This window comes from Taeniopygia guttata, chromosome 9 (genome assembly GCF_048771995.1).
Source record: "Taeniopygia guttata chromosome 9, bTaeGut7.mat, whole genome shotgun sequence".
NCBI classification, from domain to species: Eukaryota; Metazoa; Chordata; class Aves; order Passeriformes; family Estrildidae; genus Taeniopygia; species Taeniopygia guttata.
In genome coordinates, this window is record NC_133034.1 from 15546642 (window position 1) to 15570960 (window position 24319).

Genomic DNA, 24319 nt, shown 5'->3' on the forward strand with positions numbered 1-24319 from the left:
GCTGAAAGAACAGATTATCTAATTTTCAGTGCCTTTGTTTGCTATTTTGTTCCCTCCATTAATATCACTGAACCATTATAAAACCCTTCGGGCAGTCTAACAGCAAATAATTAGAGAGCTCCAATTAGATCTTAGACTACGTATTTCGGAACATCATTTCAACAATGCATCTTGAACTATCAGTTTCGCTTCCTCTGTGCCCATCAGCTTCGCTTTCAGGCTCTCCTGCCAGCTCACACCTGTGGGCCATGGCTGTGCTGGAGGGTTCACACCAGGCTGCAGAGCAGTGGTGGTTCATGCGGGGCTCTGCCAGCAGGGACACGGGACAGGCACCCCAGAGCCACAGCAGGGCTGCCACCAGAGGGCAAGGCCAATGCCAGCGAGGGGAGATGCCCCAGCCCACCCAAACCGCGACCTCCTCACCCCGCCCTGCAGCAGGAACCCACCCCTGCCTCTCCGCCTTAAAGCCCGCTGTGTGCATTAATAAGGTTATGAGAAAGATCTGCAAAAAGACCCTCCGTTGGAAAGGAAGTAACTAGTGCAAGTCATGAAAAGCTCTGGAGGGGACTTCCACTCCAAAAAATCCCCTAAAACACACAGCTATTAACTACCCAGTTAGCAGCATTTCAGGGAGTTTTGAGAGTTTCTCCACTTGAGAAAATAGATGAGAAGTTACCATCTTCAGGTGTAGAACACCTCCACCCCTATCAAAACCCTTCTCCCAGTACCAAAAGAACAAGCATTACCATACACACCTACTGACTGCATTTTAATTCTCACCACCGGGTCTATGCAGCTTAAGAGCAGCGTCCAGCTACTCAAAAGCCTCGCAAAAACACCTGCTGCTTATTCTCCAAAAATATGAGATGATGAAACTAATAAACCACCATTGTTATCAGCAACAATAAGATTTGCACAGCACTTTGGAAATCCTGTGCTTTGTCCTTAACTGCAGCACAATGAAGCACTAGGGCTAACTCTTGTAGGACTAGTAAGCAACTTACAACAATATTTCAGTGCTGGCCCAGGGAAAAACATTCAGATTCCTGTTGGAGAATAGGCATCTTAAAAGCAGCAAGGTAAACGTCCACATTTCCTAGCCAAACGAGATGACAGATACCTCAAATATGCCCAGAAATATCTAAATCAGCTTAAGTTTTCAAACCTTCCTAGCAAAGGATTTTAAGTAGGTGGAAACAAGTCCCTTAAGCTCAACAGAAGGGCTTCTATCACAATTACTAACCAAGATATTGCTGACTGCCAGTTGCTCTGATGGCAGCTGATACAATACCCCATGTCAGCACTCTGCTTATACCATGACAGAGCAGTGCCAAGAAATAAAGGGCTCCACCCATGGCCCTCAGCTAAGATCAGGGATGAAGCAGAGACAGCTCACTCACTGCAATGAAAGCTGTGATTTGGTTTGCCTCTCTAGTCTGTTTCCTCATATAAAAACCTCAAACAAACAAAAAACAACCAAAAAACAAAATTTAAAAAAAGGGAGAGCAAGCCTGAAAATTTTGTTTGTGAGGAACAAACTCAGTTTGGACACTGCTCTTTTGCCCTTTCAAGCTATGAGGAGAAGACGTGCACAGCTCATTTCAACACCAGCTCAGCCACACTCCCTCCAGCTCCAAAATGGAAACAAATCCCGTGGGTCTATTTTGCAGAGGGTTTTCCACAGAGCTAGTGGGCAGCTGAATACACCAAGCACTTCAAAACCCTCAGATAAAATGATAATGTGCACCATACACTCAATGTGAAAAGCAAGGGAACAAGTAACTTCAGTTGAACCAAAGATACCAACAGTTATCAAGATTGATTTGTTCTAGTAGAGTGCCTGGAAACTTATCTGATTTGAGTAATCCTACTCTTGGGTCATTGCTTCTTCCAGGAAGAGAGGAGGCTACTTCCCATCCCAGTGGTATAACAGGTTCCCAGTGCAGTGGAGGGCATTGGATTAAAAGAAGCCCTGGAGTCAATCACTCCTGTTCTGGATATTAGACCTGCTGCAGCACAACCAAACAGCCTCTCCTCAGCTCAGGCCCACCTGTAAGCAGGGAGCACAAATATTTCTGCACATTTCCTCCTGCACTATTAAGAAGGGAATGTATTTGAGATCTACAGGGCTGTATGTACAACCACCGTAACTTTAAAAAACTAAATTCAAGACTAATAAAGAACAAAAACCAAAACCCCATGAGTGACGCACACAATCCTCCTGAACAGGTATTTCATATTAAGTACTTAGATAAATCCAGGAGTTGCCTGGACAGCTTCCAACACCACCTAAACACGCAAGGAAAGCCTAAGGAAGACACTCTATTTCAATCAGCTAGGGAGGAGAAAAAAACAAACCAAACCCCAACAACTACTCTTACCCTCAAAAAATCCCACCATTAAATGACCTACTCAAATCACACCACTGTGCTTCATGCTTAAAACCTTGACTGCCCTGCCCATTTCACCAGAGCATCCCTTCCATCCCAAACTGCCCTATGGCCCATTTGGTGAACAGTACACCGCAGCAGCCGAACAGGAGAAATCAGTGCACATCAATAATCTGCAAACACACACAGAATCACCTGAAAAACTATCTGCCTTGTGCACTGGAGGAGGCAGAAGAGTCTGGGCCATTCTCACTGGGATGAGCTATTCCAGCAGGCACGCAGTGCCACATCTGCACCCTTTAGGTTCCCAGAAGCAGCACAGTTTTAAGAGCCATACCCTGTGCAGCTGCAGGTCACATTTCACTGAGCCACAGTACTTGTGTTCAACACAAGAGAACTTCACGCTCAAGTTTGAGCACACATATGCAAGTATTTGTGGGCTCAGGAATGAGACAAATTAACAAAAAGCAATGTGAGGGTGAGCTCCTGTTCACCCACAAGGGCTGTAAGCTTTGGATTTGTCTTGTTCCCTCCAGCTGTAATAATTTTCTGTTTTAGCTAAACTTTGAGTTTTGCCCCTTAGTTAATTCATTTAACTCAGCAAGAAATGTTTTTCAGCCAGGAGCAGGGTGTCTTTTGAAACAAGTACAGCCCAAAGCAGGAATGCCTGTAATTCCTGACTCCTACCACCTGCCACAGGTCCACGTAAAAGACCTTGTCTAATTCAAGGATTATCAGAATGACAGTGCATCCCACTTCACAGAAGTGTTAAGGCTGGACATCCTACACTGTGTAAGTACTTCTAAACATTTTCCAGTGCATATAAAAATAATACCCCTGATTTCCCTAGAGCAGCATTTTAGGCTCTTAAAAAAAAAAATCTAAATTGGGTTCTTGAAAATAGTTCTACTTGCGTAGAAAGCATTGATGTTTCTGAAAGTCAGATAATTTTAGGGTTTTTAGACTATAAAGCTTTCATAAAACAAAAAATCCTTTTCATAAACATAAACCACTTTCTTTAGAGTATCTCAGCTATGCTTAGTTATTTTGAAAAGTCAGACAGTTTAAAACAGGAAAGTCCAAGACCCACCCCCACTGCACACAGTCATTTCTTGACCCTGCGCTTGTGCTCAGCAATTTATTTGACATGTATTTTGAAAACATACAAACAAAAAAAGAGAAGGTACCAAAAAAAAGTAAATCATATAATATAATCTCTATGAAATGCATGAAATCACAAGACATTACAACTCCATGATCTTAAAAGAAATTGATTAATAACCCAAACACTCAGCTTCCTAAAACTGAAAGAGAAGACAAGAGTTTCCGACATTCTCCTATTACCAGCTGGACAACACATCAACAAAGATCTGAAGGGCCATAAAGCACAGATAAATAGGAAAAGCACCCCCTCACCCTCCCAGGAGATGTAAACATAACTGAAGACAAAGACCTGCATCAGAAAAAAACAGAAAAAGACTCCAAGATCTTGGCAAGGCTTTTTTCTGCATGATTTCAGCGGCTGAGAACAACTGTCAGTTTAGACAGCTGACCTGAAATTCTATGTGCTGAGTTTGTACAACAATGCTGAAAAGTTGGATAAAAACATAAAACCAAAACTTTAAACATTAAGAGGAACCAATGAAAATACAAATAGGGAGCTGTGGAGGAGAAGCAGGGGCTGGAGAGGAAAAGTCCAGTAGTTGATTAAAGCTGCCTTGTTTCTTAAACTCTTTACTGGACAGTAACCATTGATGTTATCAGTCATCTCAGACATGCAGCATTTTATTGCATTGAGAGGGCAGCTTAGGCTGGACAGGATATCTGTGTGTCATCCACAGTGAAAGGCTGCAGGCACAGTAACCACCAAAGTATGGCCAAAGGGCACAAGGATAGTGAATAACCAGGGTCAGGATAGAACTAGGGATTGAAGGTAGCTCCTAAATTCATCATTATGCTCAATAAAATCCAAATGCATCACCTCTGAGACATGAAAGTAAAATACTCCAGCTAGGTAGCATTTTAGTCAGAACAAGAAATTCAGATCATCTGCAAGTTAAATAAGTCAAGCAGTTAAATACACAGGGAAAAAAAAAAAGAGAGAATAAGAAAAAAGAAAAAAAAAAGCCACACACATAAACCCCCCACGCCCACTCTTTGAAGCATGGTGCAACTATGGAATATAAGAATTCATAAGAAGAGTTAAACGAGGGCAAAGGGCAGATTAAAACAAGTTAGAGCAAGCAGAGGTAAAGGGCTACACAGCAGCAGAGTCCTTATAGATTAAAAGGAAGATCTACTGTATTTTCTAATGTATTTGGACATTTCTTCTGTCCAAATCAAGCAAGAAAACTCCTGGATGGTGTTCCCAAAAGCCTGGACACTAAACAGCAGACTGAAAAGCTTTCAAGGTTGAGGGGGAGTCAAGAGGACTGGATGCCAAATTCTGACTAGATCCCAACTGCAGGGAACAAAAGAAGGCAAGGCTTTGCCTTCCAACATTATTTTTTGTATGAAGGCAGCTCCTGGCCTGCACCAAGCTGGCATTGCCTGAGCCCAAGGATCTGTTGGGGCTCAGTACTGCAGGATACACAGAGCCAGGGGACCCTCCTACCCACCCTGCCTCTGTAGCTCACATCAGAAACAGCTTCACTTCACACTGCAGCCTACTCAGAGGTGAGCAGGAACTTCATGTGGTGTTTTCCAAAGACGCCAGGCTGTGCATACACAAAACACAAAAGCTGGTCTTGGAGAGAGGTGGGTGGGATTGCACACAGACACAACACGCATGCAAAGGCACTGCTCTTCCACAGTGACTTCACTCCATCAGCTTTACAAATATCAGGAATATTTTCCCCAACTATTTAAATCACTTCGCCACATGGGCCGCGCATGCAGGATTTCCAGTGGGCTCTCTGGCATGGGGCTTCCAATGTCTAACAGCAAAACTAAACTCAGTTTTCAGTACTTCCCTCCCTGTCCAATACTACTGACTTCAGCAAACACCAGGACACATGGTGCCACGGTCACTTATGCAAGGCACAGCTTCAGAGATTTACATTTGAGGTAGTCAGCTGCACAGACCTTTCCCTGTGCAGACAGAAAGGTGTTCCAGATTTTTGAGTAATAATATACCTACTCATTTCCATCTGACACCACATTAAACTCGCTACCTCTCCAACTTGAACATTCACAATTCCTGCCAGACACAAAACACAGTGGACTGACCAAGGCACATCTCAACAACTTTCGCATCAAGAAGTAGTTTCCTGTTTCCAAAGTATTGGTGACATCTAGCCAGGGCATATTCTGGTTTACTTTAAAATAACTTGTATGCTTTCCTGCTGCTGAAAGAAGGTGGAGGGAGATTTACTCATCTATTCAGTTCTAGTGAATCACCACCAGCACTCCTGAGGGAGCCAATTCTTCAACTAGGGATGAAATGCAGAATAAAACTGCAGCAGTAAGAAATCATAGTAGAGGCTTGCAGAGGCTACTGAGAATCTCACAGACATAACTTAAATCTGCAGAATCCAAATTTTACAGAGCACATAGTCAGCAACATTTTTTTTTGAGCCATCGCTCTCCAAAAAAGACTTTTGTGATTCCCAAAGACCCCATGACACTACCTAAAAAAGCCAAAACAAACAAGCAAAATTATTAAATACACTTTTCATTCATTTCCCATAGAGCAGAGACCCAGTTGCTGACTCAACACTTCTGTTGGCATCCACCTATTCCTATTGTTCTGTTCCCCTTGGCTCCTGAGGCTCCAGCCCTGTGCATCATTCCCTGACACAGCTGGACCACAGCTCTGCAGCACAGGGATTTCTGCCTCAGCAGCACAGCCCAAAAGCCCAGCACCTCCTCCCCTCTCCCCGAAGTTGACAAGATTCTTTGTATTTACTTCCTAGATGTGGATTAAAACTGAAAGATTCATATCTGCTGAGACACAATCCATCCCTTTCATTCCCAGACACTACCCCACCATAAAATATTTCCCCTTCCCTCCCTAAACTGGGCGTTTCCTCCTGCTTTCTTGCCCTTGGTAAAAACATTCATCTTCTTGCCATCTTGAGGAAGTTGGACTCATCTCAAATTTCACCAGGTCCCCTTGTATACCACTTCCCAAAGTCCTTGGGGGGAAGTTTAATCCGGATCCAAACTCTGGAATCCATCCCAAGAGGCTGCCGGGCTCCAATCAATGCATTAATTTTCAAGCATGCTCAGCCTTGCCACTTGGGTCCACTTCCAAAGTGAGAGGATGACTGAGCACAAGCCCAAAAATACATCACACCTCAAGCCATCCACTCAAGACATTAACACACACATCTTGGTTAAAACACTGCTCCTTTAGTTGTACCCCAGGTGAAACAGCAGTGGCAAGGGATTTGCAAAAATACAAGATATCACTGAGCATTCTTGGATCAACTCCCAGGTGACTCAATTCTAGTACAAATTAAAAACCAAAACCCAACAGGCATTAAAAAAAAAAAAGCAACAATCAAAAAGCTCCCCCACCCATCTCCCATGTTTTTGTCACTTGCTTGTGCATGGAGCTAATAACAATGGTCAGTAATTTTAAATAAAACTACCAAATTTAGATTCAAGTTCCCAAAGAGGATCCAAGTCTACTTTGCCAATGGCAAGGACCTAAACCTTTCCTGTGTCTTATCTGAGAATTTTTGAACAGCTGTTTCTTACGGGTTTGCTCCTTATATTAGCAGCCTTACAGAAGTAAAACCCCAATCACCTTAAATGTCATCCTGCTCTTTGTTCCTTGCTCAAGCAGCTAAGCTAACGCTGGACAGCCTCAGTCAGAGCAGAGAGCCAAGACTTGCCCAGGACCCAGTATGTTTATATGAAATAAGTGCAGAGAAACATAGGGGTGAACCTTTCTGAATTCTTACTGACTTGTCAGTAGCCCACAGCCAAATCATCACTTGCAAAGCTTTGTATGTTCTGGGCTGCTGTATAAAGATTTTATGCCATGGTCTGCTCCTACTGAAAAGCAGCTCTTTAATCCATCTGGCAATTACAGCCTCTTCCCCCAGCACAGCAAAGTTCTGATGGGAAGCTCTAGGAGACTGAAAACTGGAAGATTTCTCAGGAATCATTTACTACTGTAACTGAAGAAGACAAAACAGAACAGGGAGATCTTTAAGAACAGCAGGTTTATTCATTGTAGAGACCCACCCACATGCCTGACCATGGCTGAGCTCATGTGTCACTCTATAGATCACGGCCTTGGAGAGCTGGCAAGGGACTGCAAGATCATGGCACCGAGACAGCAGAGAATCCAGAAAACACGTGCAAGGGAAAAAAAGTCAAACCTTAACACCCTTGGTGAGAAATTATTTTCCTCTTAATTCTACTTGATACCAAAAGTGACTTAATACTAATCCAGGCCAAGTGGCACAAAGAGCTTTGAGCTCATTTCTCTGCTGGAGAGGATGGAGTGAGTGCTGCTCTTAGAGTACAAGAAGCTCCTCTCCTTTCTGATGATTTATGCAACCTAGCTTTAAAAGAGTTGCATTCATTTTATTGCCTACTCTGCACATTCTCAAGAGGCGTTGGAGGCAGTGCCAGAAAAATAACAGGGTTTAACAATGTCTAGCACAAATCCATCGGTGCAAGAGCTCCTTTCTGAAGCGTTTCCAGATTTTTTTTTCAGTGGGAACATTTTGTAAATAGAATTTAAAATTTGCCTTGAGCCAGGCAACACCCGCTTTTATTCAGCCCTTCACGATAATGAAATAAGTAGTTTCTCCACTAGTTATAACTAATGCCTTCCAGAGGAAAAAGTGCAAAGCAAATGGTTTACACCCTCTCACATCCCACATCCACAACTTTCCTGTTGCAGATGCCATGTCTTCTTCATAGATCTCCTGAAGCTTCTGTCTCACAGGAAACAGAGCTGCCACTGGAAATAAACCCTTCCACAGAATTTATGCCTTCCACAAGGTGTAACTTCACAAATGTAAATCAAAAGGTTGCCACCAGATGGGCTGAAACACAAGGTGGAAAAAGGTCCTTTCTGGTGTTTCTCTATGCGCAGGGAGAAAAAAAACAAAGCAATTTCACTCAACGTAAAGCCATCAGTTTGTTATTTAAAACAAAGCAGGTAAAAAGAAATAAAAATAGCTCCTGAGGGAGCTAGGCAATAGCATAGCTGGGCTCATGTTGGAAGAAATCAGAGAAATTGGGTGTTGGTGACACTGTTGAAGATTCAAATCAGACCAATAAAAATAACTATTCAAAACAGCAATTCTAGTCCCTAAGGAAAGAACATTACCAGACTATGGATATATATATATATATACACACACACATATGGATAATTTAATCCTGTCTCAAGCAAGGTCATCTTACAGCAAACAAAATGGATCATCTGTTGCAACCACTTCAACATGTAAAACATCCTGACCACACTGCAATGGCAGCTCTTTTTCATGTCTCACACTGAAAAACTGTATTTTCATACTAGAAAATATTTAGCATTATTTTTTTTTGCCAAATTAAACAAGGAGCTGAGAAGATCATCTGTCCCTGATTTCATACTGCTTACTAACCTTTCTTTTGACCATGGAAAATTGTAAAACAGAGCTGCCATTTCCAATCTGATGTCAAGTGTAATTACATGACTGCACAAACCCCAGAGCATGCATGTAAGTGAGCAGTACCAACACTTCACACACAGCCAGACTGTCCCGATTTCTGCACAGTTAAAGCAATGCAGATAGTCAAATGTCAGCAGGTTTCATTTTTGTGTGATAAAGCATGCATTTTATTCTTTCCATCCACACCCAGGTTACAATCACTTTTTTCTGGGCTACGCTCATAGCCTTAGACTGCTGAGGTCCCATCCCTCCATCTAAACAAGGAGAGGATTTCTCCAGGCAAAATCCCCAATTCACTGCTCATCATGGGGGTCACATTACCTGTACAACCACAAGAAATTTTTTATATGCTACAGTAGAACAAAAGACCATCCATGGCATGACAAACCCGCTGCAGTGAGGGGCTGGATCTTTACTGGAAGCATACTCAACTCTTGCCCTTCCCTGTGTTTATCCTGCAGCAGGATCCCCTTGTTCCAGCTGGGAGGGAGGTGGGCACATGGCAAGAGGCAGGTCTCAGCTTCCCACTACCCATCTCTCTGGTCTACTTAACCCTCTTCCCTGGCAAACCCAAACAGGGCAGTAGCATCCACTTAGTCTCTCCAAATAAAAGATCAACTTATTCCAACCTCAGGCTTTTCTAACACAGATTAAACCTTTGCAACTGGAATGCAGTTTGAAAACCTCTTGGAAAAAAAAAGAACCTGGTTACATAGGGCCTCTACAATCTTGCAGAAGACCTTTGCAGCTCAAGGATACGACATAACGCCTCTCAAGCCTGCACAGATGCCATCACATCACAAAAGCTTTAATCCCGTATGTGCAATTACAGCAAAATCAAGGATGAATGCAAAAGAAGCGTAGCTGTAATTGCAGGAATACCATTAAGAAACACAACCTCCAATGCATCTCCCAATTTCTTGCTCCTAATGACAGACTGTGCCCAAAAATGTGGGGTGTTGATACCGTTTAAATAGAGAGAGGCCACTGGAAGGCATGGAACTCGCATCTGAATCCTGCACAGCTCAGGAAGAGATTTCCTTCCCCAGGGATTGGGAATTGTTTGACTGCTCAGAGCCAACAGAACTCCAACATAGCATCACATATAGGAAAGCAGGAGAGTGGTTGAGATTTAGCCAAAGCCTTCTTCCTTGAGAAAAAAATTAGGCTTTATATAGCATCTATCCAAGTGTTTTCATCTTAGGGTAGAACAAGATGTGGGGCTCAGAGGGTAATGCACAGATAATCCTTTCTTCCTGGTACCTCTGGGAATGAAGCAGGTGGGCTGCTCTTCTGGGCAGTGACCAGGCAGCATCCCTCAGATCTCTTTACCCCAGGGTTTGGCTGAGGGCCACAGAGAAGGGGCAGCAAGAGGGAAAGAGCCTTTGTCAAATGCAGCCACGACTATGCCATGTGGCAAAATCAGCCAAGGAAAGCCACGGCTTTGTCCTCTGGTAGTTCTCAGGCAAATCCAAGCTGACAACAAGGATGATAAACCCTGGACACACTTTTACTGCACACAAATGTAGCTAATGCTCAAAATATCACTTATATCTCAACCCCCAGACTCTTTCACCTTAAACTAAGGTTTGCTGAACCAATATCCCAGATAGACACAATAAATGTTTCTCTCACTGAGGAGGTGCAGCTCTCTCAGGACATCCTTCCAGACCACCCCAGAGCCCCACATGCCTGCTCCTACAAAGAAAGGACTCACACCCAGGGCACTGTAGCTCAAACACACACATCTGAATTATGACCTAAAATCTAAGAGGGAAAAGAAAAACAAAACCAAAATGCACCCTTCTGAAGAGGCTATCCTAAACCTCAAAGATATTTGTCATATGTATATAGCTCTTCTTAATTTTCAGTGTGAAGGAATGCTGCCAAAACCCATAAAGCAGTGCACAAGTTCTTTTAGTATAAAACTAGTTCCCCCCCACCTCTCCCAAAACTATGATAAAAATCTTAACGGAAAGAGATTCTTTAATTTGTCTCCCACAAAGAGCAGGAAGATTTTTGGGAAGAATGACGGATATAATCAAAAGTCATGGCACATATTTCTTATCAGTGTTTGAACAAGATTTGTTTATTCTTTTGGCAATGATTTAATTTGATTTTAGTAAGCACTCCAAACTCTGCATCATCACTCAGCCAAACTGCAGAGGAACTCAGAGTCCCTACAGGGAATTTCTATTGCTCTCATCTCCCCTCACAAGGACACAGGAAACTTGGACAAGACCAGACAAACTTGCAGGTTCTCTCCTTCACACCCAATTCTGTGCATGCTTCCTCACAAACATTTGTACACAACACAAAATTCCACGTGTGGAGATGAGGCAAGAAGACACAATGATATTCAAAGGGTTTCTATTCATCAGTACCTCATCATCCTATTAATAACCATCCAAAGTCTCTCTCTTTTCACATCTCCTACTCATAAGCTCACAAGAACAGATCTCCAGGGTCATCAAGTCCAGTGCTCTACCAACAAAGAACTTAATTGTTCTTACAGCTGACCCAGATCAAATGCTGGGATAGATTAAGCTGAAAAAGTGGTTCAAACAGGTTCCACCTCCAGTCTCTCAGGGCTGTGATTCACTTGAACACCCTTCACCCCTCTCTCAGCTTTTCCCAAGCAGATTTGACCCATTTGGAAGGAACCCATCTGATCGCAGGCACGGGCGGCCCATGGCCGTGGGTGATGGTGCGAGCTCGCCGCCCTGACCACACAGCCTGCACTGGGGCTTGTGCAATGGCCGTTCCCAGGCTGGGAACGCATTCCTGGGGCCGAAGGCACCGCACAGCCAGCGTGTGAGCACGGCAGAGCTCGGCATCTGCCAGCATGCAGCCAACATCTAGGGTGGATGGGCACAGCACCCCAAGAAATGGGTGGTCTTCATCTTGAAATTTGATTTTAATATGGGGGAATGACTTCCTCCCCTTAAATAAGGTCCATTTCTAAATCCAGAAGCTAGTCAATACTAAGATTTTAATGAGTTGGTATATCTGCCTTGTGACCAACCCAGCAACAGCTCCAAAATTTGAACTGCAATTACCAGTGACAAAAAAGCACTGATTTTATTTGCACATTGAGAGCTTTTTTTTCCTTCTTTTCTAAGGAAATCATGCCAAAGTCTACTTCTTGTTTGCGAGCTTAAGATGGGTGAGGTTCATCATCACCAATATATTTTAATTGAGCATTAACAAGTCTCCCTCTCTTTTGAGACAAGTCATTAGCGAGGCTGCTCTTCCTCAGAAACGAAGCCAAGTCAATGCTAATCGGGTTTTCCGTCCCCAGAGTACAATGCTTCGCTGGATGAACAAAGTCAGTGCACCTTGTTCAAATCCAAAGAGGTAAGAGGGAGTGTGAGGGGAGGGGGAAAAAAAATAAAATTGAGCTAAAGCCTTTTAAAAAGCTCCCCTGACAGCAACAGTGACAAGTGGCATTTAAGCAGAGCGAGAACGCTCCTGAGTGCATCGCTTCTGACAGATGAGCCCAGCCAGTCAGCCATAGGGACTCCACAGCCCCACTGCTGCTATTCAGCGAAAGTTGATCAGATAGCAGCAGACAAAACACCAAGCAAACACTCCAAGAAGTGCTCTCTCCACATTTAAGGGTTTATAATTAACCTAGAAAAAACCAAACGTCACCGTTTGGGTGTCCTGCACGGAGGCAGCAGAGGAGCCAGGCGCACGCGGGGGTTTGGGCTCTCTGCAGACAGGGACGGGCAGAGCACGCTGGTTTCAGTTTACCTCTCGCTCTCCACGAGTCACAGACCCGCCATCCCAGGCGTGCAAGCCTTGAGACTTCTCCTCACCACCTGTCTCATCTCCTAGCTATGCTCTCGGCCTTTCAATCTCTATTTTGTTTTCCCTTCCAAGTGGCTGAGGTTCTGTCTGCTTTGGGGCTCGTACCCCGTGCCCTCCACTTGAAGCCTTTTCTTCAGGAATACACACGCGCACGCACACACAGCTTTGGCTGCTTTGCCACTCTGGCAAGTGTCAACACAGCTGCTGTCTCCGCTGGAATGTAAACCAATATTGTCGTTAGATCTCCCTCAACCCCGGTAACTTCCTCCAAGATTTGCACAGCGTGTGGCAATCCTCTCTACTACCACCTTACAAAGCATCGACCCAAGCTGGTTAAAAGCAATTAAATAAATAATTTTAAAAAATTAAATCAAAGCTGCACCTGAAGTTTGCGTCCCACTCATGCCCATGAAGAGCAAAGGGCTGCAGAAAGCAAAATCATCTAGTGTACACGCATTTATACTCACATAATATACTTCTACAAACACCCTGCGTAAAATACCTTGCTGCTGCAAGTTACGAGGCAAGGTATTAACAGCAGTGAGTAAAAGAAGTGTTGGTGCGGACACTAACGCAGTATTTGCAGCAGAAAACCTTTGCGCATTATTTTGCTTTGAAAAGTAACCTAAGAAGGGATTTATAACACATTTTTAGTTATTTCCTAGATGCCATCCACTTGAAACCACAAGCAGCAATTTTGGCAATAAAAGACTCGTAAAAGAGTTATAATGCAGACAACACAGCTAGTATTCAGACTGCTATAGGAATGCAATCTGTGTGCACTGCCCACCATAAAAACTGCCTTGCCTTGCTTCTCCAGTGAAAGAAAATTATCTTGGCTGATCAAGCTTCCCAAAACAAATTCACTGTCCCAAACAAAGATTTGAAGTTCACTCTCATTCAGGTATTTAGTCCAACGAACTCTGCTTCCCACTATAAAATGCAAAAGTCTCATGAAAACAAGTGTATATTCCACACCTAACTTCAGGGGTGAAGAAACTGCACGTATTCACTAAAAATAAAAATACATTAGTGATATTACAGCTGAAACCTAGAGTCCTTACCTCGCTATACTGGGACTGGGCATTGTTTTCCAGGTACAACATGTTAGCAGTCAAATTGATCAACGCTGCTGTTCTTTCTTCTGGCTCCAGGATTTTGACAAACACCTCCCACCCCCTAAAAGACCCTAAAAATATGTGATGCTACTGTGGAGATAACAGGACTCGGAGTGTGCCTCTCTGCATAATTGAAGTTTCCCTTATATACCTAACTATAGGCAAGGAGGAGGAGGTGGGGCTCTCCTGCCTTACCTGTCCAATCTGTCAAAGTGCCACCTGGAGTCCTCCACTCCAATGGAGAGAGGCCTCTCCCAGCTCATTAAGTAGTTAGAATTCCTTATCACCAATCTCTAAAAAGCAAAGGGAAGGGGGGGTGTGTGTGGAAATGGCCAAAAAAAGAGAAAAGAAAAAAAGAGACAGGCAGGGAACAGAAAGGAAACAATAACTTTCCCCTGTCACTTTTCTACAAGTTTGGGAACTCAAAAGAGAGACATGAAATTACGCTAAAGAAGCTGCTCCAAGAAACTTCTCCCATTTATTTTTTACAAAGATTCTATGGCTGTTTTTTTCCAGGCACAAACTTTGCTGCTACCAAGAACCAAAACGTTCACGAAGGGATCGAGATGCAATGCTCGACATCAGTGGTACAGTAATGCAGCCAAGTATTTGGCTGCTGCTGTGTGCGTATCTGGGACAAAACCCCCCGAGGAGCTTTCTGAGAATCAATCACTGGTTCCATGCACCATAATCCAGCTACATCCTCCGTCACCTGTGTGCTCCCATCCACACACACAGCCAACAGGTCCTGTGTTTGCAGGGCATCACTCCAGCTATATTTTCCCCCCTCCTTTGAAGTTGCTTCGAACTTGCATCATGATTAAAAAACAAGTAAAAAGCCCCAACTCATCCAAAACGACTCACGATGTTGAATTAATACACGGGAGAAGCTTTTGGGTGCCGCTCAGTAAAAGCCACCTGGACAGGATGCCCACGGCAAACTTTTCAAAAGATAGGAAGAGCACTTAGCCGAGATCTGCAGGAGAGATTCCCACTGTGATTTTACTTAGACAAGCCCCTGTCCTGTCCTGGTGTCCCCCAGGGAGCCCCGGAGCGTGCCGGGGGTGCGAGGTCAGCGCTGCGCACCCCGAGCCGCGGGAGGAGCCGCCCGGCAGAACAAAGGGAGCTGCTCCCGGAGCGCCGCCGCGCCGGGAGGAACAGAACACCTTTCCAAAGGGTTGGGCAGGGGGAGACACGAACCGAACATCCCGATCGGAGCATAGTGACAGCTCCGAGCTCTGCTTGAGGACCTGTCCCCAAACGCAGAGCACGGATGTCAGCGCTGCCGGGAACACCGAGCCTCCGCTGCGGGCGGAGAGACCGAGCACAGGGACCCGGCAGGGAAGGACAGGGGTCCCGGACAGGGCTGCCACCCACACACAGCCTCAGCACCTCCCCGCTGCTGCTCCTGCCACGCCTGGCCCCGGGCATCATCTAACCCCAGCGATTCTGGGCACGCAGGGAGGAACCCGGGCTGCCGGGGACATGGGCACCGAGCAGCCCCCGAGCTGCTCCCGGGGAGATGGCAGCGAGCAGCCCGAGCTGCTCCCGGGGAGATGGGCCCGGGGAGATGGGCGGCGAGCAGCCCCCGAGCTGCTCCCGGGGAGATGGGCACCGAGCAGCCCCCCGAGCTGCTCCCGGGGAGATGGGCGGCGAGCAGCCCCCCGAGCTGCTCCCGGGGAGATGGGCACCGAGCTGCCCCCGGGGAGATGGGCACCGAGCAGCCCCCGAGCTGCTCCCGGGGAGATGGGCACCGAGCAGCCCCCGAGCTGCTCCCGGGGAGATGGGCAGCGAGCAGCCCCCGGGCTGCTCACGGCGCTGGCGGCTCCTGGGCTGCCTTCCCAGCACATGGCAGCTCTGCAAGCTCACCAGCCTATTCCAGGCTGGAGCAGGCTGCGCATTCCTAAGGCTGTCACTAATAAAGCGGGGCAAAACCATCTTCAGGCAGGAAGCGAAACAAGAACACAAAGCAGAGGATTACAGTGTCCCCCTCCCCTGCAGCAGCCGCTTGCCACAAGAACCAGGGGTCTGATGTATCTCTCGCCCTGCAAGCACAGCTCACCGGAGCTGCTGGGTGCAAGCAAAAGGTTGGAAGCATTTCCAGTGCACCTTCCCAGCTGCTCCTCACCGAGCACAGTGCAAGGAGGCACTTCCGAGCACAGGCTGCAGAGAGGAGCACTGAGCCCTCCCGACCTACCACGGCCAGCAACATCCCAGCTCAGGTCGGGGCAACCTGAGCTCCTTCAGTGCTTCTGAGCTACCAGCTAGAGCTGCTGAGCACACAGCCAGTTTCCCACAGCATAGGAACAACTCAACAGGCCACTGCCACGGCCCCCTGTCCTCCTCTCCATCATCCCCAGCACCACCTTAGACCAGGGACTGTGCCTGATGTACTTATCTGACCTCACCCGAGATGGGCACAAGCCAAAAAGCCACACCAGTGCTAATCTGGAGATCCAGGTAAAGTTTGCAGGGAGCAGCCACAGCTCCGTTAGCCGAACGGGGCTCTTTGCAGTACCACTGCAAAGCTTACACAGAGCTGGACACGAAGCAAGAATTTACGTCACCCATGGATCTTCTATTGTCTAACAGTGAGGAAAAGTTATGCTGTGCTCAGATGACCATTTTGATCCCCAAATATTGTCAAATTTTTAAGTTTTTCAAACTGGCCCATACTGAGTTCAAAAACTACGGAGGGGAAGGAGACAGCAGGAGAAGGTACATAGATAAATCTCCCAATCTGAGCAGGTCATTGTAAACTCCTCTTTCATAGCTATGCTCTGAAACTCAGAAGAGCCTCCTTTTCCAGGTCATTAATGCAGCATTGTTGTGTGAGGTATCTGCCATCTTCTGCCCCACAGGTGGCTGGAGGTGGCTGTGGGTGAAGCAACACCCAGATACAGAGAGATACGTGGAAGTTTATCCAAAGAGATCTGCATGTCAAACACGAGGAGAGGTGTATATAGCATGAATAAATTGACATGTCAGCACAAATCCCTGCCCTCTGTACACACAGCCCCGACCTGGCTCAGTGTTTCAGATGCATTACCCTGGGTGGTCACCCTGAACCAGATGCTGGACAAGTGGCTTTTTGCAAATCTGTCATCCACAAGGGACACAAAAGAGGACACCACCACGGCAGCAGGGGTGGTAGGAGGTAACAGAGCAGGCACCAGACACTGAGCCCACCAACACTGCTGCAGCCCAGGCACAGGTCATCTGAACCTCTCATCACCCCAGAGACCCAAACTTTGCTCCACTGGCTTCAGATCTAAATGCACTCTCCTCCTAAGATACTCTCCTGTCTCCCAGGCTGGTGCCATGCCTCGGATATTCACACTGGCACCAGTGAAAAGTAAAGGCTTGAACCTTTCTACCTTATCAAAAGGAAGAAAAGCTCCCAGACCCTCATTTGATTCTCTTTTGCAGGTACAAAATTTTCGTATAGATGAAACAACAACCTAATGGCAGCCAGGCAGCATCTCTTTGGGGTTCTCAGAGGAAAACTTGATTTCCTGAAATACCATATGCTTAAATGGCTGAGTCATAAAAGCAAAAGGACACCCCCACCGTCCTCAAACTTTTCAGCTGTGGGACAGTGATAGTCATAATTTGTCTGAGCCTTCTGGACAAGTCTGCAAGGGAATCACCGACTGTAATGCTCTGAAGTCATGGCAAGACAACCTTTGTAAACAGAGATTATGCCTTATCATACCAATTAGCCTAATCAGAAAAAGCAAACAGATTCAGGCAAAGGGCCTCCTTTTGCACGTTAATTAGAATTACTTCACACCGAGGGCAGATGAACAAGGTTTAACTTTGGTTTTAGAGTCCAACAAGCTCTCCCCCACCCCAAAGAGAAAATGAATAAAGTAGAAAACAAAGAAAACTAAGCATCAAGAGAAAAACCTGGCACTTATGCTCTGGATGATTAGTCAGATTGAAATTTAAAAAGTAGCTCAGCCTCAGGAAAGGAAGTCTTCCTAAAGCAATTTACCTCCAATACTGTAGGAAACTAAAAGTAATAATTGCTAGTTAGATTTGAAAGTTTCAGCTGCAACTCTCCCAGGTCTGACTCAGATATTCTAGAAAGCTTCTGGCAATGCTTTGTGGCTCCTGCTGGTATGCCGAAGAACAAAATAAAATGTAAACAAGACCCCTAAGTTTCCAAAAGCAGCTGTCGGCCAAGTCAGACTGCTGATTCAGTCTTTGTTTGAATGCTCTTTCCTTGTGCTCTTACACAGCTCATCCCAGCTCCTCTCACCAGTACCACCGGCAAGTTCTCAATAACCCTCTCCGGTCCCAAGGTAAGTGCAAAAAATTGTGACGATTAAAAATGTCATTACCACAGCTGCAGTGTTAATTGGAGATTGTGTAATGTCTTATAGAAGGGGGGTGTGTGCATGAACACCTGCCTGCGTGTTAGGCAGTTCATGCAGAATTTCCTGCAGATCAAATTTAAAAAATCTGCTCAGACCTCTCCACTCATATAAAAATAGCATCTGGATCAACTGCGTCACCACAGACTGTGACATTCACTTAACTCAGAAATGTTTACAAATTAGAACTGAGATAACAGGAGGAGGAGGGAAAAAATAGAACATAGTTTTTGATGGATTTTTTTCTGTTACCTCTGAATAACTGCTGAATGGTTGAAAAACAAGCCTCTGCCAATTGGCTTTGATAGTCTTTCTAGAGCAGATCTTACAGGGACACATGTGTACTCTGCAATAGCAGGAAGCCAGGTTAAAGAACAAAAAGAAAATACTTTCAAAAAAACTCCAAAAATCTACCTGCCTTCTTGAAAATTCATGCAGAGATGATCTTCATTGCCCAAACCACAAGGAAGAGAGGGAGAAACAACGTGGCCCCTGAAACAGGGACTTTCCTCTTGTTTGTTTTCAATCCAACCATTTATGGCAATACAGAACAAATAAAAAAAGAGATGAGGTATAAAAGGCATTATCCTACTTGCTGCTGACTGCCACAGCCTTGTGTGCATCCCAGCACCACATGGAACTGCAGCTGAGCCATAGACAAGAGAGGGACCAGGCACTGCCAGCTCTCAGAGAAACCTCTCTGCTGCACCTGGGAGCACAAATTCAAACCTCCTGATTTCCTCACCACTCACCCAGGGACAGGTCTGAAGCCCAGGAATTTCTTTGAAACGCACTCAAATGTACAAACCTTCACATTAGAAACATGCCTTGTCTGCAAGTTTTTAGTACCGAGGATCAATCCTTTCTTCCAAGGACTCCTAACTGCACTTTTTTTCCACATTTTAAAAGGGCAGGGTAAATAGCTGGACTTGCCAAAGGCAGGAGGAGAGCCCAGCTCCTGGCTCTGCCCATGGTGCAGGTTGGCTTCTCCTTCCCAAGGAACATGCCCTCCCCAAGGCAATCGCCTGTCACAACAGCCCTGCCCTCCGACCCTGGGTAAACATCTGCACACGCTGCTTATTTGAGCTCCTACAGTCTCGTTATCTCCCCCAGAACACCCCGAGGGCTAATTAGAGAGTTAATGGCATCATGTCAAGAGATAACGCTACGTGGTGGGGGAGCAGGGAGAGGGAAGGTGGAAAGGAATTGTGAAACAAAACCAGTTCCCTTCACAACCGCTGTGCAATATTGGTTTAGGAAGGGCGCACCAGCCCCCGGGGCCTCTGCCCTCCAGCTGCTGGGCTTCATTTAATAAGGGAGAGCAAGACACTCCTCCAGAGAGCTTCAGCTCTCCAGCCAAGGTGATGCAAGGTACCCACACCTTCCCCACTGTCTGCACAACCAAAGACCCTGTAACCCCATCAAGGGTCATTCCCACCAAAGTGCCAGCAGCGACTGACCTCCCACAGCTGGTGTATGATGTAGGAGGCGACAAAGCACAGAGATCGTTTATCAAAAAGTGTTTCTGCCTCCTGGCACACCTTTAATCTAATTTTCCCACTTTTACTGTACCATAATGATTCTTTTTAAAGGAACGTGCTTTCACTATGAAAGCTTAGAGGTAAAACCATATGGACGCATATCTTGGCAAGGCAGCACACAAGCCTACAAAACTACCAGCCAGCAGACAATTTTGCATTGATGAATGCAAACCCACGGGTCAGTAGACACTCATGCATGTAGATGTGTCCAGGGGACTCTGGGGGCTTAAGCCAGGGCAGCTCTTTGGTTGGAGTAACAACCCTCAACATTCAAACTGCATTTTTGCCTCCTGAGGATCTTTGGATGCTCAGCACAGCATGATTGACCATCCCCAACCCCCCATATGTATAAAATATTTTTCAAAAGTTAAGAGAGAATAAGATGCACAAGAAAATTAATGAAAATTGCTCCTAATTGGCATAAACAGTCCCATCCCTCCAGCTGGAGACAGGACAGGGTCATGGCACAAACTACATCCCCCGAGACCAAGCGCTTTAGCCAGGGAAAGGGAGAGCGAGATAGCAACAGATTAGAGAGCTTTTGTTTTCACTTAGAGAAAGGAGCAACTGTTGACAGACCAGGGCTGCTCTTGCACAAGTAGATGAGGGGAAAGTCCCTTATCTTATATAAACTACAGACTGGTCTCATGAAATGCACAACTGTTTCTAAACGCACAACCACAGCAGCTCTTTCTAACCAGCCTCTGCTCTGCTGCCAACTCCCTCCCACCCAACCCCTCTTACAATAATCCAGCATTTAAAAGAAAGTTACCACTTTGCAATAATTCAACAAGAGCCTTCCAAATGCATGGTTACACCCTGACCCTGCAACCCATGGCCATTCGCTTCTCTTATTAAAACATCGCTGTTATCCAATACTACCCAGGCACTTTGGAGTACAACACACTTCCCAAGACAGGAAGCCTGGAAACCTGTTTATGCCTTTTTTTCCAATGAAGAAATGCTGCATTTTGCAGTGCTGGTCTTCCCCAGAAGATTGATCACTTTTGCTTCAGAGTTGTTTAATTTGAATCCAGTCTGGACATCACCATAGGTCCGCTATACCCATCTATGCTCTCAAGGAGGAATAAAAGTGCTTCAGAGTACCTTTTCCTTCTACTTAAACAGACTGGAGATAGAAGTCTACACTTTTAGAGTGACAATTATATTTCTTACTGAAAACTCCTTTGATCTTTCATTAATCTCTGCAAATTCTGCTGCTGATTAGAGAAGAGTTCAATCAGCAGTGAGCAAACGAACCCAGGCCACAAACCACTCCTTAAATCTATGCTTCACAGAGACAGGTGTAATTTTTTGTGACTGCCTGACAATTCACTCCCTCATTAATTTCAGTGCTATCAAATCAGTGACAGTGAGGTGGAAAGCAGATGGTAGAGACATTCAGTAGAAAACATTACCTATTCCAGAAGTCTCCTAGTGAAATATTGGAGGGAAAAAATAACAGTCATTAAGAGGACTGTGGGCAGGATCTGCAGAACCACAAAGCAACATATATAGTGAGACTCTGGATGCCTGAGACTCTTCAAAGCAAGAATCCCAATTAATGCAAAAGAGAACTTTTAAAACAAAAGCTACACCCCACAGCTGGCTGCAGCACAGACACTTTGCTGTGCTGGACAAGGAAGGGGAGCAGGACACTCCCAGGGCTGCACGCCAGGTTTGTTTTAGCGTGGAAGGAGAAACCTCTCCCTGGCATGGTCAGTTCTGCAGCTTGAAACAGCACTGAGGTTCTTCCCATCCTCTACTCACCCCACGAAGAGGGGTACCATAAAGCTCCAGAGTTTTCATTTGGCTGGATATAGACAGCTCAATTCATCAGCCTTCTAGCAAACAAGAGAAATGGACCTTATTTTCCTTCTTCACACACTCTGGTTTATAAGGAACCCCCCACCCCCCCAAAAAAACCACCCCCAAACAACACAAAACAGCCAGAGGAAGGTGAATTTTGGGGAAAAAAGAAGATCCTATCAACTAGATAGAAACAATGAGTGAAGTTCCCATCAAGACAGCATAAACCTTAAACTTGCTCCAGAGGAAAAAGTGCCTACCATCTATTGTTTCAAGATCAAGATGCCTTTTAATTAGGCATTTGTGTAGATCTTTTAAAGATGTGAAATAAACACTAATGCATTATTGCTCCATGCTTGCTCAAGGAGCATGTGTAGCACCATGGAAACCTTTGAAGGTAGGCCCAGCTGCTTGAGGAAGATGTTTTCTGAACTGACTGCCTCTTTTGTTTGGAGGCATTTGCATATAGGCAGAGGACTCCAATTACCACACTCTTTCACATCAGGTGCTGATAGCAATAGAGTTGGGGAGTTAAAGCCACACCTCCTGAAACACCCCATTTCACTGTGACTCTCTCCCTGTAGTTTTTTTTTCAGCTTAAAATTAGTTTATTCCTTCCCAAGATGAATGTACAGCCAGATGCTGGAAGGGAAGAAATATTTAAAGGAATTTTAAATATGCTTCCAAAATGATCACACAGCATACAGATCACCCATTAGTTTTCTTCAGTACCACTGAGAATCCTGGGAAGTGCCATTAAAAACAAAACACTTGGTGCAAGGATACTCACCAACTGGCTGCATTCCTACAAGAAGGAATGTACCCATCCCTGGTCTGCAGCCAGAACCACGACCAAATAGCAGAGGAAAGGGAAATAGGGCAAAATTACTTTAAAGAAACATAAATATGTCTTTAGAGCCCTGCTACACACAAGACGAGGGAAGTCTTCAGAATTTGATTAAACTGAACATACAGACACCTTCTTATCTGAAAGAAGTGACCATTTCTGGATCTAGATCAGCAGCCCTAAGTGTAATGATCAGATCATTTGGAGGGACCTACACAGCAGATTAAACATTGGCAGGCTTACAAAGCCAAGCTTAAATTAGGAGAGCTTCTGAGTTCAACTGCAAACAGGAGAGGTGCTGGAGGGAAGCTTCCAATAGAATAATTCCTTTGCTCATTATGGAAATGTCTGCATAATCTCAACTTTCTTTGCACAGCTATGGAACGAATAAATAACCACAAAGAAGAGAAACTTGGCAAGCCTCAAACTCTCTCAAACAAAAACCAGACAGTAATAAAAGCTTTGATCACATCCCTGAGCTGTACAAAGTCCTTCCTTCTCTGCTATGGTCAATCCTGGAATACACAGGCATGGAAACAGATGGTCACACACGCCACTTTGCTGCATCTCCTTGTCAAATCAGCCTCTTCCTCCAGGTGCAAAACCATTTCCCAAGAAAACGCAGGGCTGTGGCAGCTGCCAGAGCCCGTGGCAGCACACATCCCATGTTAGTCCCTGCATGGAGGCACCATTCCTGCACTGCTCACCACATCAGCTCCCCGCCCTGCTGTGGGCACACAGGGACATCCTTCCATCCCACAGTTCCACCAGCCCGTAACCAGCTTTCATCTCCTTCTTCAGCCATTACCTTGCAACAAGTGGAGTTCTTTTCTCCTGACCCAGAAAAACATTGCAAGAAGCAATTAAAATTAACAGATTTCAGAGCCTGCACTTTAATATTAAAGCACTGGATAGAATGCAGCAGTTGTGCAGGACAGGAGGGGGGAGCTATTTGTGTCTGTCCATCAGATGCACAGCTGATCCTGACCACAGTGCCCACATGGAGACCAGGAATTCTGTGCTTGGCCATCAAATAGGAATTACTGATTTACATGGTGCTAAGGCTGAGAGCATGCACAAGAGAGCCAGCAGCCACCTTGGGGCAGAACAGCTCTTGTACAGCTTGCTGGGCTGCAGCCTGGGAATGTATCCTGTACTAGGTGGTTTGCTGGCACTTTCATGAGCCTACAGCAGAATAAATATGGGAAAGGCTGCTTGTTTCCATTGGGAAGCATCATACCAACTCTGAGACGTGTCACTGGAAAAAGGACTGAGGTTGAGAGCCTCAACACCTCCATTTCCTACACAAGATGCATCTGGTCTAGCTACCCTACAGCCTACTGTTACTTCCACCTCTATGCATAAGGGAGAACAGAGTTGAAGCTCTCAGTTTTAGAACTATGAAATACACACGTTGCACTTCCAAAATTTCTGTAGCTACTAGGCTTGGGATACCAACAGCCCATAAAGCTGTACACCCAAACCCAAAAACAGCACTACACACACCACCATCCCCAGAAACCCACCCCACAGGCTGCTCAGCACTGCCTAATCAAGCCACAGACAGCAAATCCCCACGATTATTTGCGAAAGATGGAGGAGAACAAATAAATTTTAAAAAAAAAGGGGGAAAAAAAAGGCAAGGAATTCTCTCTGCCTTTTATGGGGAGGGATGGATCCAGGTTAAGAAAACTCTGACCACGGCACTGTCTGGGGAGCAGGCATTCCGCTGAACTGGTTAGGCAAGGGGCGGCTCGCTCAGGGGCATGACAGGAAGGTATGTACAGGGGGAGGGGGACGAG

General features: G+C 45.5%; 1 protein-coding gene across 9 annotated transcripts in view; it reads right to left on the bottom strand.

Annotated features, from left to right (window-relative positions):
• The window catches only part of TP63 (tumor protein p63), a 100742-nt gene that overhangs the window by 53003 nt on the left and 23420 nt on the right, over positions 1–24319 (bottom strand). The window contains exon 1 of one of the 9 annotated variants that reach the window (XM_072933352.1): positions 13888–14063. The exons of 7 other annotated variants lie outside the window; for them this stretch is intronic. In XM_072933352.1, the coding sequence (XP_072789453.1) occupies positions 13888–13929 (42 nt within the window). In that variant the 5' untranslated portion in view covers positions 13930–14063. Of the gene's footprint in view, positions 1–13887; positions 14064–24319 lie in introns of those variants that run through there. One more of the 9 variants, XM_072933353.1, reaches the window with a different exon arrangement.